Raw genomic sequence first — 16,306 nt, forward strand, 5'->3', positions numbered from 1 at the left:
CCAAGGCTACCGGATGATGCTCAGGTCTAGAAAGCCCTCTCCCTTGAGGCTGAGCGACAAGGGTAAACTCTACGCTGCCTCCCTGATAGTCACGGGAGAGTTGCCTGTGGGTGGTCAGTGGCTCCTGATGGGAATGGATGGAGAAGGGAGTTCTGGCTGGGCTCAGACCAGCGGGGCGGGCCCCTCACTCCTTCTGGCTGCAGTCCTCCATGTGTACACTGGGGCTTCCTGGCCTGCCAGCCAGCCAACAAGTCCTAAATGCCCAGGCAACAAAGCCACATAGGACCTATGGCAGTCACCCCCTCCCCCCATACCTGTCTTTCTCTCTGCAGATGGTCTAGCTCTAGACCAGTGGTGTCGTTTGGGGCCTGTTTGGGCCTCTGGCCTTCTTCTTTAACACTCTGATTTGTAGTTCACTCCTAAGGGTGCCCACCACCCCGTCACAGGAAAGCCTCTGGACAGAATGCTGAGGACAGAGCCAGGTCCCTGCAGGCTTTCTCACCGCGGTGGCCTGTTGGGTGTGCTCTTTCTCCACCCCTGCTAAAGGCCTGTTCTGTTGATCCCTTCCCATCCTTCCCTCACCCGATAGGGTGCACAGCTCGGGCTTCAGGAAGGGCTAGCTCAGGCATCTCTATGTGTGTCTGGATGGCCCTTGGCTCCTCTAAGCCCCCGAGGGAGGTCAGAAGCCTATGGAATAGGAGGAGACTCCCAGGTCTCATTGGAGGTGTGGCGATATGAAGTGGGCACCGGGCACTGCAGCTGGCTGGACAACTGGAAGGGACTGGCTAATAGCAAGGGTTGAGACCAGAATTGACGAGGTCCCGATGCCCATCTCAGGGTAGCCCTAATCCTTCATGACCTTTCCCTAGAGTTCTGCACGGCCCAGTTCTTAGGCCTGGCTCAAGTAGGCTTCTCTCCTACCTCATGGGGACCTCGGCGCTACCTGCTTTCAGAGTCCTCCCTTCTGCCAATCTGGAGAAGGGCACGGGCACATGGGCTGTCTGCTCTTATCGTCCCAGCCCCAAACCCAGAACATACCGCTCTTCCTCATGACCAGGACATCGCCACATTCGTCCTCGATGGGTAGGAAGATCTCGGGGACCACGATGAGGATCCTGCGCTTGGGGGGCGGCGTGATGTGCCACACACACTCGGCATTGGCTGGGTAGTCTCCAGGGTAGTTGGGGGACTCGATATAGCCTGTGTAGTCACCAAGCTCGCCACCACAGTGCTGGTCTGGGGGAACCACGGTCAAAGGACTTGTCAGGCTGGCTGCATGGATGTTCTAAGCCTCACAGGCAGTAGAGGTGCGGGGCAGCACCAGCAGGTGCTCCTGTGCCAGCTAGTTAGGCCTTGTGCTGACCCACGGGGCTTGGGGAGGGGGATCCTGGCCTCAGCTGATACCAGAGAGTTCCCTGACACCCAGCCCAGGCTTTTCTTTCTCATGGGCCTCCCTCACCCAGCACAGGCCACGCTGTGTCTCTCTGCCTCTGTATCTCAGCTTTTATCACCCTAGGAGTTCTGTAGGCTGTCTGCTCCCAGCTAGCCTCACATCCCAACTGTGTCTCAGGTGTGAAAGGTCAAAGGAGGCCTCCCTTTGCATTTCCTGACACTCCTCAGCTCCACTGAATCCCTCCAGGCACTGGGCACAGTCGCCTTGGCCTACCAGAGGCAGGGCAGGGCAGGGGTGAAGGTGCAGAAAGAAGCAGGCGGGCCACACAGAGGACAGCAGTAGACCCAACCTTCCCATTGCTCTCCCTCCACTCTTTTTTTTTTTTTTTTTTAAGACAGGGTCCTATGGAGTTCAGATTGGCTTCAAACTTGATACGTAGCCAAGGATGGCCTTGAACTCCCAATCCTCCTGCCTCCACCTCCCTCCCAAGTGCTGGAACGACAGGTGTGTGCCACCAAGCCAGGTCTATGTGGTGCTGGGGGATGGAACCTAGGGCTCGTACCAACTGAGCTACATCCCTAGCCTCTTCGTTTTAAAAGAGTACATTTGTTTGCTCATTGTGTGTGTGTGTGTGCGCGCGCGCATATTGAATCAGAAGACAGCTTCCACTGTCCTTACTTGGCCACAGGTGCCTCTACCTGTTGAGCCATCCTCCCTCCCAACCTTTTGAGACAGGATTCTCACTCTGTAATCCAGGCTGGCTTTGAACTTGAGATCCTCCTACCCCAATCTTCTGAGTGCTCCGGTTACAGGTGTGTGCTGTCTGCCCTGCTTCTTTATTTTCTTTCCAACTAAGCTGTTCATCTAAAGAGGCCAGATGTAACTTTTTTTTCCCCCAAGACAGGGTTTCTCTGTGTACAGTCATTGCTGTCCTGGAACTCGCTCCGTAGACCAGGCTGGCCTCAAACTCACAAAGATCTGCCTGCCCCTGTCTACCCAGTGCTGGGATTAAAGGCGTGCGCCACCATGCCTGGCTGTGATGTAACATTTTATGAGCCAGATGGTTCCTAGTTTTGAACTTACCACTTCAGTTCTTCAAAGGAAGTTGACTATAAATAGTAAACACTGGTAAATTTTCTGTACATTTCCACTTCCAAGGTTCTGAGAGCTGGGCATGGTGGCACATGCCTTCAAACCCAGCACCTGGGAAGTGGAGGCAGGTGGATCTCTAAGAATTCTAGGCTAGCCTGGTCTACACAGGGAGACCTAATCTAAAATAAGTTTCTGAGAAGCAGTTCTGCCTCCACTATTCTAGAATCTTCTCTCACATCTGGCTTCCCCACCTTCCTTAAAACATATTTTTTAAGTTATTTTTTTCCAGTTAAATATAATATTTAATTAATTTTTAAAACAAAGTGTCCGGGGCGCCTCTTCTGTGTTGGACAGATGATGTAGGGAGGGGGTGACATGGTAGGGTTGGGGACAGTCCTGCACAAAGGAGTGACCAAACCATCAACCTGTTCAGGCTTCTGGGTGGTTCCAGATGTGGCCAGCAGCCAGGGGAGGAACTAAGAACTTATTGGGGAAAGTGCGAAAACTAGAAACCCTGAGAAATACCCAGGCATGATGGCACACACTTTTAATCCCAGCACTCAGGAAGCAGAGGCAGGTGGATCTCTGTGAGTTCGAGGCCAGCCTGGTCTACGTAGCTAGTTTTAGGCTAGCTAGGGTTACATAGAGAGACCCTGCATAGAGAGACCCTCAAAACAACAACAATAACAACAACAACAACAACAACAAAGAACAGCAGCAACAAAAACTCGCAGAAATGGAGTAAAAGCCCTAATTTAGCATCCTGTTACACCCGAAGATTGCTGTGCCCAGAGCTGGGGGCTGGTAGGTAAAGGCCAAGCTGTCTGTACCATGTTTTCCTTTGGAGCCCAAGTCCCTCAGATGCCCTTCCACACGGGTCCATGCCCAGTCCCATTTTCTGTTGCTTTTGGATTCTGTATGGTGGCAGGTGGTGGCTTAGGTGCTATGTGCCTTGTACAGCTGAAGGCCTCGGTAGCTGCCTCGCAGCCTGCCATGTGCAGGCGGAATTTGCTTTCTTTCCCTGGGTACCCAGAAACTAGAGCAGGGTCTGGCCTGGGTTAAGGCTCAGGTGGTGTCAAGCATGCATCGGAATTATGAACTGTGGCACCACAATCCTGTTGACTGTAGAGTGGGCAGAGCATGGGCTGCCCCGCCCCCCTGCTTTGCCTGGGGCCAGCGGTCTCCTCTCAGAAAGGGAGGTCAGATCTCACTTATACCCCTCCCCATTCATTACCCAGCATTCCCAGCTTGCCTCCTGCTAAGAGCGACACTTACTTTTGCAATGAGTGACGTTGGTGGACCCATCAAAATCGGTGCTGGTGTTGCCCGGACAGGTGATACAATGGTTCTGGCCAAACTCGGGTTGATAGGTGCCCACAGGACAGCGGATGCACCGGTGGGTGGTGGTGTTGTAGTGGTGGCCGGGGGAGCAGTGCACTGCAGGGGACATGTGGGCGGGGTGCTGACAGGCAAGTGGAACCCCTGTGCTCCTAAGACCCTCCTCACCAAAGGGCCTCTTCGATTGATTTTCCTCACCATTATGGGGTAAGTGAGCCCAAAGGCGAGAGCGAGGAAGAGCCTAGGGGGTGTGCTATCCACCCCGAGGAGGTGTGGGGCTCCAGTCAGTCAGCAATGATGTAAGGACCAGACCTCCTTGAAGGGTGCAGTGGGGGCGACAGTCTGACTGGAGAGGGTGAGGGCAGGAAGGGAGGGGGAGTGGAGAGCTGCCCCGGACGCTTCTACAAAGCGAATGGGCAGCAGAGTTGAGGGTGGGGCTGCAGGGCTCTGCCTGGCACCGAGTGGGAGGGGACCCAGGGGACCCTCTGCCCGTGGCAGGCTCTGTGGCATTGAGGGTCCGGCCACCTGGCCTTGGCTGGGGGCACAGGGTCACAGAGGGCCAGCAGGGCAGGGGAACTGGGGGGGAGGGTCAGTGAGTGAGGAGGGGATGGTCAGGGGGCGGGGCAGAGGAGAGGGGAAGCCTGGAGGGTGGTGGCTGAGGTTGCTAATTCTGCTCTCGTGAGGCCCCTCTGCTACTGCTGCCCTGACTGTATCTCCTCTCCTTTACTCCCATCATCCTCTTTTCCATCATCTTCCTCTCCCTCCCCTGTAAGTAGCCCACCTACTCCCTTGAGGTACTGGTATCCCCCACTTTTGACACTTCCGGTGCTTGAGTCTCTCTGGTGTGTGACATGGTTCTGGTCACCCTTGTCCACCGCTGGACTCTCTAGACTCCCTCCCCTGACTTTGGGGTTAGCCTTGTGAAGGAGAACGCGGTGGTGCCAGGGAGTGTGTCTCTGAGGAGCTGACCCCCTTACCTTTGGCCTCACAGTCCTGGAAAGAGGCAGTCCCCGTGTGCTTGGTGAGCAGCCCACCTCCACAGGGGAAGCAGCCGGTACGCCCAGGCTCGGGCTGGTATGTGCCCACGGGGCAGGCCTGGCAAGGCTTGAAACCATCCACCGAGTAGTAGCCTGGAGAGCACTGGCCTGGAAGTCAGAAGTCACGGCTCAGGTAGGGGGAGGGGTGCTGCGGCTATGAGAGGGTGGCCCCTGCCCTCCCTGGAAAAGGTGTCCCAGGGTGGGTGGGAACAAAGAATGGGCAACTGGGGTTGGGGACACCAGACTCGGGGTCCTGAGGCTAACAGTTGGCTGTGTGGCCTTGCCAGCCTGTTTTCCCATCTCTCACCGGGTGAGCATGGGGTGGGGCTAAGTCAGGAGCAAAGGGCCTCACTGTCAAGCTGGGGTACAGAGGAGGAGGTGTGTTTGGGGCTTCATGCCCCAGCCTCCCAGGGGCAGGTCACTGTCAAGCTGGGGTACAGAGGAGGAGGTGTGTTTGGGGCTTCATGCCCCAGCTTCCCAGGGGCAGGTCTCAGGTGCTCATAGAAGGCATAGCCTGGGTTCTAGGCTGATGTTGTCTGATCTCTCAGCAGGACAGGGTGAGGAGGGTGAGGAGGGTGAGGAGGGTGAGGAGGATGGGGAGGGTGAGGAGGATGGGGAGGGTGGGGAGGGTAGGGAGGGTGGGGAGGGTCTCTGAGAACCAAGGGCCTAACTGGGACAAAGAAGGACCACAGGAAAGCCATCCTGAGCTCAGTAGTCCCTCAGAAACGTGGGCACAGGTGTTCTGATGTGGAGTAGGTTTAATGTCCTCTTGACCCAGGTCCTGAGATTCTCAGTTTCTATCGACATGGAGACTGTCCCCTCCCATGGCTACCCTGTGCTTTTATAGCTACTATTTCCTGGGGATCACATTCCTGGGGGTGGGCAGAGGATCAGGGAATAGCTGGCAGCCCCAGGGGCTCTGTTGAGGCCTGGGCTCTCATCCTGGAGAAGGCTCAGAGGTCTGCACTCCTCCAGGGCTCTACTCATGCACCCTCCAGGACCATATGCCTTTCCAGGGCTGAGCCCTAGGTGCGTTGTTCTCTAGAGTGAGTCCAGCCTGGCTCAGCAGGGGAGGCCTATGGGGAACTCTGATCCTCGGTGCCCAGGGGGCTGGGTGGGCAGTGAATGGCAGGGCTGTGTGCTAATACAACTGCCCCTGGAAAATTGAAAACTGGCTTCCCAGACACCAACAGAGCAAACGACACGTTGAGTTCTTTATGTAGAGGAAGTTCTGGCTAAAGTCGATCTCCCGGCTTGAGTGAGCACCTAGTAGACCTTGGAGTGTCACTTTGGCATTTGTGTGTTCTGTTACGAGCCACACCTTGGTCTGTCCATGACTGTGTGTGCACACCGTAAGGCCTTTCTTGTGAGTGGTGACTATGTGGAAACTGTGTGGCTTTGGAAAGGGAAGAGCTTTGGACAACGTCACAGTTTATAACAACCGTACATGGCACTTGCTTTCTCTCTGGGAGCCTCATGAAGGGATGGTGGGTCCTGCCCAGAACCTGTCTCCACCCAGCCCTCCCCCTCCAGGTGGGCCACACTCGCCTCCACATTCGGATACGTTGCGGGCACCGGCCAGACCCAGCCCTTCACTGCTGGGGCACGGCGTGCAGCTGAGCTGGCCCTCCATGTCCTGGTAGGTTCCCGACACACAGGGCACACACTGGCCTGGCTGACCGCTGAAGTGAGTGCCAGGTGCACAGGATACTGCAGAGACAGAGAGACAGAGAGACAGTGGTCAGGAGCCTCTCCCTGTGTGTAGTTAGAACACAGCCCTTACCCCCGGGGCTTTAAGAGCCTATTCAAAAGAGCGGAGAGCATCACCCAGGTGGCAGCCATCTGTGAGGACCCTTTAGGCTGGACCCCACTGCCCCTTCTTACAGTGGTTCACACAACCCTTCACCACAGCTGGTCTCTGGGTTCCATTGGGACTTCTGTGTCTCTCTGGCCTACATCCTGCCCTCAGCCTTTTTGGTCTTTTACCCAACATCCCTGTCCCCTAGATGCCTCTATCAGGCACCCCCTATCCCAAACTACCTCTTCCTTTCCTGCCTGTTTGAGCGAGCTGGCACTCAAGGACACAACACAGTGCAGAACCTGGGGACCAGCAGAAGGCCTGGGTGAGAGGGTCTGGTGGTGAACAGACTATTGTGGAGTCCTGCAGAGATACAGGGCAGCGGAGAGCCAGGCTGATGGGCTGCTGAGAGCCACCGAAGATGTTCATAGGAAAGGGCTGACCAGGGGCAAAGGGAGCCACATTTGTCACCGCCAGAGGTGAGAGGACAGATGTGTAAAGGGGAGGCTGAGGAAGATTGCCCAGTTGGATGCATGGGTATGGACTGCATTTTCATCTCAGACATACATACAGGCAGATACACACACATGTACAGACACATCATGCATACACACAGACACACATATACAGAGACACACAGACAAGAGGGGGGCGGAGGAGAGGAGAGGGGAGCGAGTGTGCGCCCAGGGGGCTACACAGTGTCCATAGCTGGAATATACCCATTTTCTGTTCTGTGTGACTAGGTTTCTGAAAACCGGCAATGATTCCCAGATAAGGAAGAGAACGATATCAACAAGCCCCTCACTGTCCCTCCTGGAGCTCATGCACATGTGTAGATCATGTTCTTTGTCCGGGGCTCCTGAGGCTGGTTCTCCAGCACCTTCCTGGGAGCAGGGTGGGAAGTCTCTGCATGTTCCTCACCCCCCCCCCCCCCCCCCCCCGCTTCCTCGACTTCCTGGATCAGCGGGTGATTCCAGGCTTGAGTGGCCGCACCCTTGGAGCCCCCTCTCCCCAGACTCTCCCTAGACACCCCTCTCCTCTCCTGAGGGTGAGACACCTGCTTCCAGGCCTCTCTGTCCCACATTTAGCATCTAGCCTTCCTTCCATGGTCACCTCCCTCTCTTCAACATCAAGGAGATGGTACATAGTGAGGACCACTCACCCAGGGCATGTGGGACTTGGAGTCGCATCTGTGGCTGCAAGGCCCTGCCCTTTTAGCTTCATTTTGCCTCTGTGCACACTGTCCATCATCCCCATGAGGACTAGGTCTCTGCCCGGAGGGCCACCACCCAAGCCTTGTGCTGACCCGGAATCTGTTCCCTCTCACAGGCCGTTCCCATGGGAGGCTGCCTGGGTCTGGCTGTGGTTGTTATCTCCAGCCCCTCTCTCACAGCTTTCTGGGCCTGGTCTCCCTACTTCTTAGGTGGTACCCTGAGGGGCCAGGAAACACTGTTTTTCTGCCCTGACTTAGCCTCCCAGGTCCTCAGCCTGAGGGCCCAGCTCACACACATCCTTCTCCTGAACCTGCAGACTAGAGGGGGCCCAGTCTGGTCCCCAGGGACTCATGTCTCACTTCTGTGACTTTGCTGTGCTGTCCTGTCCTGTCCCCTCTTCTCAGGGCTATGGTGGGGATCACGTGCCTGGTTCAGCACCAGAAGAGAGGAAGTGTGCTCCAAATGGCCATGATAACAGCAAATACTACACTCTCCTCCTTGGCAAGTCAGGCCCTGCCACATGTCTGTGGTCCCTGTATGCTCACTGCTGTTTACTAGGTTACCAGCGTCAGGAGGGACAGAGTTAGTGTCTGGGGCCGTGAGCAGGGACTCACCACACTTGCCATCCTGTAGTATCTGGCCTATGCCGCATGCCCCTGTCCCCTCCAGTGTCTTGGCTGGCCGTTGGGCCACTTCGTACTCAGTGCCCGAGACCTGGACGTAGAACTGGTGCCGGCTGATGGACTTGCGCAGAGTCTTGATGGTGGCCTGCAGGCTCTGCTCGGCACGTTTCCGCAGGCAGTCCGCTTCGCAGGTGTCTGCAGGGGTGGAAGGGACTGAGCGAGAGTAACTCTAACATGCTAATGGCTGCCTTCTCCGCTGAGGGCTCCCCCCCAGCCAGACCCTGTGCCTGGCTTCTGTTTAAACCAGCTCAGTACATTCTCACAGTAGACCCGGCTCAGTGTGGGTGCGGGCTTTAGAGATGTCTGACAGAAATTGAGGGTCTAAGAGGCACGGCTCATCCGAGACCACAAAGCACATCTGAGTCTGAGTAAGGCCTCTGCCCATTCAAGGACGGCCACTGTCCCCAGGGTAGTGTCCAGCTCTGATATGGCTGGATATAAAGTGTCCTCCAGGACTGGACAGATGGCGCAGTTGATAAGGGCTTGCTGCCATGCAAACACGAGGTCCTGAGTTCTGATCCCCCGATCCCTAACACCCACATAAAAACCAGGTGGATATGTAACCCCAGCGCTGGGGTAGGTAGACAGGTGAATGTCCCAGGCTCTTTGGCTAGTCAACCTATGGAGACAAGGAGCCCAATGTCCAGTGAGAGACCCTGTCAGGTATGGCTACTCCCCTTTAATCCTAGCACTTGGGAAACAGGATCTTTGTGAGTTTTGAGACTAGCCTGGTCTACATAGCAAGTTCTAGGCCATCCAGGGCTAAATAGAGAGACCTGGTCTCAAAAAAAAAAGGTGGTGTATTGCTGTGGATATCACTCTGTATAAATAAACACTGACTGGCCAGTAGCCAGACAGGAAGTATAGGTGGGACTAACAGAGAGGAGAATTCTGGGAACAGGAAGGCAGAGAGGGAGACTGCCTGGAGCCGCCGCCAGGACAAGCAAGATGTAAGGTACCAGTAAGCCTCGAGCCACACGTGACAAAGTATAGATTAATAGAAATGGGCTGAATATAAGAGTAAGAGCTAGACAATGATAGGCCTGAGCTAATGGCCAAGCAGTTTAAATAATGTAAGTGTCTGGGTGTTTATTTTATAAGTGGGCTCTGGGACTGGCGAGACTTGGTGGGACTCAGAGAGAAAAGCTCTCCAGCTACAGTGTATTGACCTTTTGCCCTCACATACTTGTTCCCCCGATGTGTACCAGCACCCCATCTTCTCCATAAAGGTTCCTGTACTGGCAGTGCCATCTGGAGAGGTCTGGGAACTTTAGGAGGTAGGGCTCAGGTAGAGGAAAGGAAGTAGGGCACAGAGGGAGATCCTCAAGGGTCCCTCTCTGTCTCTCTTTGCTTCCTGTCTGTCTCTGCTCCTCTTCCTTACCACTCCCTGGGTGCATCCTCTTCTCTCAGACACGGGTGCCTTTCTGTTCCTCTCCCCGAACCCCATTCCTCGACACTTCTACCAGATTAACTTTGATTTCAGTCTACTTTAGTAGACTTTCAGAGCCGCCGCTGCCGGCGGTGGCGGCACACACCTTTAATCCCAGCACGTGGGAGACAGAGGCAGGCGGATCTCTGTGAGTTCCAGGACAGCCAGGACTATGGAGAGAAACCCTGTGTTGAGCCCCCAATCCCCCCCAAAAAAGAAATCTCCCAGTACCTTCCCTTTCAGACCATGGCTCTGCCCTTTGTATTCACGCGGCTCATCCACCTGGTCTCACCCAGCACAGATGACTTACACACATCTGCCTCCCCATAGATGAGACTGTTCTAGGGCAGGGGCCATGGCCACAATGCCCATGGCCCAGACCAGGCACATACCACTAAACACAACTGCCAACAGCAATCAACTCTGCCACTGCCTACCACTGGAACAGGTAGGGTGGGTGCATGCCTGTAATCCCAGCATTTAAGAAGTGGAGGCAGGAGGATCAGGAGTTGAAGACCATTTTCAGCTGCATATCAACTTTGAGGGTAGACTGAGTTACATAAGACCCTGTCTTAAGAGCAAACAACCCAAGCCTAGCATGGTAGCGCATACCTTTAATCCCAGCACTCGGGAGGCTGAGGCAGGAGGATATCTGTGAGTTTGAGTCTAGCCTGGTCTACATAGAGAATTCCAGATCAGCCAAGACTGCAAAATAGAGAGAGTCTATCTCAAAAGGACTAAAATAAAATAATAATAATAATAATAATAATAATAATAATAATAGATCAAATGACTCACTTGTCACCCGCCACTCACCTATAGCTAAGAAGGATTGCTTATATGAAGCGCAATCCTGTATTACAAGCCCCCCTCCCCTGTTGGATGGGAAGAGGGCCTGGTTCAGCCACTGTCTCTGTCCCTTCGCTGTGCTCCGAGTGTTCCCCTGAGTTGCCTCCTGTACTTGGGGCTACGGGGCTTGGCCAGCAGTGTGTAGCACTCCCAGCAAGCCCCCCACTTTCCCATGGGCTCACTCAGCCTCATGGCCACCAGACTCCCAGCCCCCAAGAACACTTCACCCACCTGAGGCCTCATCCAGCTTCAGCTCCACTTCAAACTCTGCCGTGATATGGGACACCTCCTTGGATGGGGACTTGCGGCCTCGGCGCCTCTTCTTGGAGGAGTCACACTTGAGGGTCACAAAAGTCACGTGGCAGTTATCTGGACAGAGAAGAGTACACTGTGGTGGTGTGGAATATTACTTTAGCTAGGCAAAGATGTGACACATTTGTTTATGCTTCAGAATATTTCTGTAACTATGTGAAGATGTGTTACATTTGTTTCACCCTGCCTGCCTAACACACCTGATTGGTTTAATAAAGAGCTGACCAGCCAATCGCTAGGCAGGAGAGGGATAGGTGGGGCTGGTGGGCAGACAGGATAAATAGGAAGAATGGTGGGAAGAAAGAATAAAGAGAGAAGAGGAGCGAGAAAGAGAGGGACACACCGGGGCCAGCCAGCCAGGCAGCCACCAGACAGACAGACAGACATAGAAGAAGCAGGAAAAGCAGGACATACAGAAAGAAAAGGTAAAAAGCCCCAAGGAAAAATGTAGATGAAGAGAAATAGGTTAATTTAAGTTAAAGAAAAAAAAAAAAAAAAGGATAACCAGAAATGAGCCTAAGCTGGGCCGAGCATTCCTAACTAATAAGAAATCTCTGTGTCATGATTTGGGAGCTGGTTGGTGGCCCAAGAGAAAGAGCCTGGTACACTGTGGCAAAGGTGATCTGTGTCGGAAGGAGAGTCCTTCCTAGCCCCACATGCAAACTCCTCTGGGTAAGGCCCCTCCATGCCCAGGAGGCCATGGAAGAGATGGGGATACTGAGGCAGCAGAAGATCTGCTCAGGGTCCCACAGGGACTGGGGGCTGAAGTGAGTCTCAGGCTCAGCCTTGGGGGACATACCACCACATATGGAGGTACCTCAACACTGACTGAGGAGGCCATGTGTCCACTCATACCTACTGGAGTTTTGGCCAGGAGACCTACACCCAAGACCTGAAATCTCTTCCATCAGGGCTCCACCAGGCCATAGAGAATGTGTGTGTGTGTGTGTGTGTGTGTGTGTGTGTGTGTGTGTGTGTGTGTGTGATTTAATCCTGTGTAAGGTGCTGTCGTACCCATGTTCCTATGTTTCCCATTCATGACCATTGCTTATAGTGTAGACCAGACATGGCTCAGAGGGCTTAGGGGCCCTGGTGGAGGACGGACAGACAGGAGCTTATGCTTGGCAGCCCAACCCAGCAGGACTGAGGACTTCTCCTCCATTCCCTGAGTAAGCAAGGGAGGATGATCCACTTACCCAGAAGGGGGTGCCTCAGGGTGTCCTTGGCTCGCTCCTGGCTCCGGGGCCGGAGATGGCACTTGGCATCTCGGATCTTGAAGCGGGCCTTCTGTCTGATGGGGGTGGTGGGGGCATCTGGGGAAAGCCAAAATTCCCCCAGGTGGCGGCCTCTCCTGTGGGCAAGGAGGTAGTGGGGGACGGGGGCTGCCAGAGGACAGGTCCTTCTGGAGCTGGGTGGGACTTGATGTGGGCCATTCTGCCCTGGCAGTCCTCCTGGGTGGAGGGCCTTCCCTGCCCCACTTATTTTTCTCCCTGTAAGGCCCCAAACAAGTACACCCATGGCTGGTGGGGTCAAACTCAAGGCCAGGGCCAGGTCGAGGTCTTCTATCAGGAGGAAAGAACACTGCTCACCTCCTCTTTCATGGCCAAAGTCATTGACATGGCTGTGCTTTTAGGAAAGGGGACAGAGAGGGTAAGGAAGGGAAGGACTTCAAACCTTAGGACACCTAGAATTGTAGGCCCCTTCAGAGCAGACCTCAGCTCCACGGCCTAGAGTCCTGTGACCCTGGATGCTCATGAACCCATCCCTAGATGTGTTAGGCACAACATCCCAGCATTCTGTGCAGTACTGGGAGCAGGCTTGGTTCTGAGAGGCAGGGACTCTGAGCAACCTTTTGAGAATAGTATTCAAGGGCAGCTCTGTGGGCTAAGTTCATGGCTATCCTTTGCTGCATAGCTTGTTCAAGGCCAGCCCGGGCTCTATACGAGAGACACCCTGTCTCAAACAATGGCAGTAACAGAGGGCTGTGGGATCACAACATTTGTAGTTAGTGAATCACTCTACTACTGTGACCTCAGTCAGAAAGGCCTCTGGTAGCTCCCTGACTGTGGGCTGGGCCTCAGCTTTCAGCCTCCAGGCTTTTAGGTCCTGGTCCTGTCTCCAGAATCCCAAGCCACGACGGGTAGGGCCCAGAATGGAAAATGCTTCCCTGGGCGGTCCCCCCTCCCTTTCCTCAATCATGTACTGGATGAAAAATGAAAGGGTCATCTAGGCATGCGTGGTGTGGACAGGCCCAAGGTTACCTGAGCAGCTGGGCCCTGCACCAGAGCTGGTGCCATTGCGTTTTGGTAGTGTCTTGCCCTGGAGACCCGGAACACCGCAGCTCAGGATGTAGCTGTTTTCTGAGTCTGTGGAGAGGCCAGTGGGTAAGGTTGGTCAGGGCGTACCTCCCTCCTCGGGTCCCAGATTCCTGAGGCCTCCAAGGGGTCGCTGGATGAATTGAAGATCAGGACCGTGGAAGCTACCCAGGTCCACAGAGAGCCAGACAGTGAGCGGTCTGGGAGTGCTCCGGGACTGGGAGCCCTGCCCGGGGTTCTGTCCCGCTGAGCAGGTGTGTACCTCAGGAAGCAACACACTGACCCATCCCAACCCAGAGGGCCAGGGGTTACCTGGCATGAAGAGACTGTGGCCCAGGCAGGACAGGAAGCAGTTCTCCACTCCACCCACCTTCCCGCAGGACAGCTGGGCCTGGGCAGAGGCCTTGGACCGAGACAGGCACCCGCTTATCTCTGAGGAGAAGAGAGAGACAGAGAGGCCGTGAGTAAGATCAGAGGACCTCCGGGTGCTAGCAGGGGCCTAGTTCAGTCTCCCAACCCCCTCACAGGGCCAGACTGGAGCAGGAAGGCACCTGGGGGCAGGAAGATGCAGGCCTATTTGGCAATGTGGGGTGCTGGCCATTGACAGCCCCCTTATTCTGTACCCCTACAATTCTGGTCTTGGCTGTTTGAGGAAAGGTCATTTGCATCCCCAGACAGGAGCTCTGGAAGACGGGTGTGTCCTCAGAGCAGGTGCCTGGGGCCTAGCCGGGGTCAGAGACAGCTCCACAAGAACATAGGTATCTGGGCAGGAACCAACTTTGGGTACAGGGAGGGGCAGCACCCCCATCCAGGAGGCACTTGAAGATGTCCAAAGCAGCTCTTTAGGACATCTCCTGTGGTTATTGTTAGAAGATTGAAAACATCAGGCTGGAGAGATGGTTCATCAGTTAAGAGTATTGGCTACTCTTCCAGAGGACCCAGGTTCAATTCCCAGCATCCACATGGCAGCTCACAACCGTCTGTAACTAAGGTTCCAGCAGATCTGACACCCTCACACAGACATACATGCAGACCAAATACCGATGCACATAAACATAAATAAATGAAGACTGAAAACATCATAGGGAAAGGGGCTAGGGAGATGACTCAGGTGATAAAGTGCTTTGTTCTGCAAGATTGAGGACCTGAGTTCGGATTCCCCAGCACATAAAAGCCAGGTGTGATAGCACCTGTCTGCAGCCCCAGCATGGGGGTGAATGGTGGGGGTGGGGGTGATGTCAAAGACAGGTGGACCCCTGGAGCTCTTTGGTCAGCCAGCCTAGCTGAATCAGTGAGTTAGAGGTTCAGTGAGAGAGTCTGCCTTAAAAGAATAAGGTGGAGGGCAAGACAGAGAGGGAGAGGGAGAGGGAGAGAATGAGAATATCTGATTGATAGGTAATGGTAGCTCTGAGCCAGAGCAGCAGAATGCCATACATTCTGAATCAGTTTCAGGGAAGCCGCTCCAGTGACCAGATCACAAGGCTCCGTCAGGCCACAACCCCTCACAGCCAGCACAGGCCACACTTAGACTCGCTCCGGTCCAAGCCCTAATACCACCCGAAACAAATCCATCTCACACTTCCTCTGAAGATGAGCGCTCGGCTTTGCTCAGAGAGCAAGCCTGAAACACAGCTCTCCCTTGCAGAGGCCAATGCTCAAACTTCCCGTGCGAGATGCTGAGTGGTTGACGCTTCCTTTGGCCATGCTGAGCATACCTTCTTGCAGCTTCCTCTCCCCAGCGCATCCACCAGCACCTATAGTCATCCTGTTCCTCCTGATCCAGAATTAAACCCAGGACCTCACACATGCTGGGGAAGCCTCTGCCACTGAGCTGAGCTGCCGGCCCAGCCACCATGCTTCTGTCGTCTTTCTTTCTGTTTAAAAGTTTTATGTGTATGGGGGTTTTAGCTGTATGCATGCCTGTGTACCCAGGTGTGTGCCTGGTGCCCATCAAGATGAAAAGAGGGTGTTGGATCCCCTCGAACTGGAGTTCCAGATGGTTGTGAGTTACTATGTAGGTGTTGGGAATCGATCTTGGGTCCTCTGGAAGAGCAGCCAATGCCCTTAATTGCTGAGTTAGGCCTCCAGCCCCTTCTGACTTTTCCTTTCTTTCTTTCTTTCTTTCTTTCTTTCTTTCTTTCTTTCTTTCTTTCTTTCTTTCTTTCTTTCTTTCTTTCTTTCTTTTTTTCCACGTTTCGAGACAGGGTTTCTCTGTGTAGCTTTGCACCTTTCCTGGATCTCGCTCTGTAGATCAGGCTGGTCTCGAACTCATAAAGATCCGCCTGCCTCTGCCTCCCGAGTGCTGGGATTAAAGGCCACCACCACCCAGCCCCTTCTGTCTTCTTTAATAATCCTTTGTTTCCTTGGTACTGAGCTCTGTACTTCATTATACAGAATTCCATTAAAATCATGTGTTCATGGAGCTGGAGAGATGGGTCAGCGGTTAAGAGCACTGACTGCTCTTCCAGAGGACCCAGGTTCAATTCCCAGCACCCACAGGGCAGCTCACAACTGTCTGCAACTCCAGTTCCAGGGGATCCAACACCCTCACACAGACATACATGCAGGCAAAACACCAACGCACATAAACAAATTATAAAAATGATAATTTGTCCAGGGCAAGAGGGGAGCTCAGCTGGTTAGGTCCTTGTCCCCCGAGCATGAGGCCCTGAGTTTGATTCCTAGAGAGCACATGAAAGAAGTTGGATGGGACATCACAGGCTTGTCATCCCCGTGCTGGGGAGGCAGAGTCAGGCTAATGGGAAAGCCTGCTTGGTGAGTGACAGAGGCAGACATCTGATGCCCTGCTTGGGCTTCCACGCGGGTGAGTATCCACGCAGCCATGT

At 54.3% G+C, this 16,306-nt stretch overlaps 1 protein-coding gene across 3 annotated transcripts in view; it reads right to left on the reverse strand.

The window, feature by feature from the left end:
* Positions 1 to 16,306, reverse strand: part of Scube1 (signal peptide, CUB domain and EGF like domain containing 1) — a 122,260-nt gene that overhangs the window by 2,697 nt on the left and 103,257 nt on the right. For all 3 annotated transcript variants that reach the window (XR_013046533.1, XM_006980248.4, XM_006980249.4), the window contains 9 exons: positions 13,773 to 13,892; positions 13,407 to 13,511; positions 12,342 to 12,458; positions 11,065 to 11,202; positions 8,487 to 8,690; positions 6,409 to 6,570; positions 4,801 to 4,968; positions 3,761 to 3,922; positions 1,039 to 1,236 (listed from right to left, as the gene is read on the reverse strand). Coding sequence is in view for 2 of the 3 variants with exons in the window: in XM_006980248.4 (XP_006980310.1) it covers positions 1,039 to 1,236; positions 3,761 to 3,922; positions 4,801 to 4,968; positions 6,409 to 6,570; positions 8,487 to 8,690; positions 11,065 to 11,202; positions 12,342 to 12,458; positions 13,407 to 13,511; positions 13,773 to 13,892 (1,374 nt within the window). In the remaining variant the exon portion in view is untranslated. The remainder of the gene's footprint in view (positions 1 to 1,038; positions 1,237 to 3,760; positions 3,923 to 4,800; positions 4,969 to 6,408; positions 6,571 to 8,486; positions 8,691 to 11,064; positions 11,203 to 12,341; positions 12,459 to 13,406; positions 13,512 to 13,772; positions 13,893 to 16,306) is intronic.

The sequence above is a fragment of the Peromyscus maniculatus genome, chromosome 20, assembly GCF_049852395.1.
Source record: "Peromyscus maniculatus bairdii isolate BWxNUB_F1_BW_parent chromosome 20, HU_Pman_BW_mat_3.1, whole genome shotgun sequence".
NCBI classification, from domain to species: Eukaryota; Metazoa; Chordata; class Mammalia; order Rodentia; family Cricetidae; genus Peromyscus; species Peromyscus maniculatus.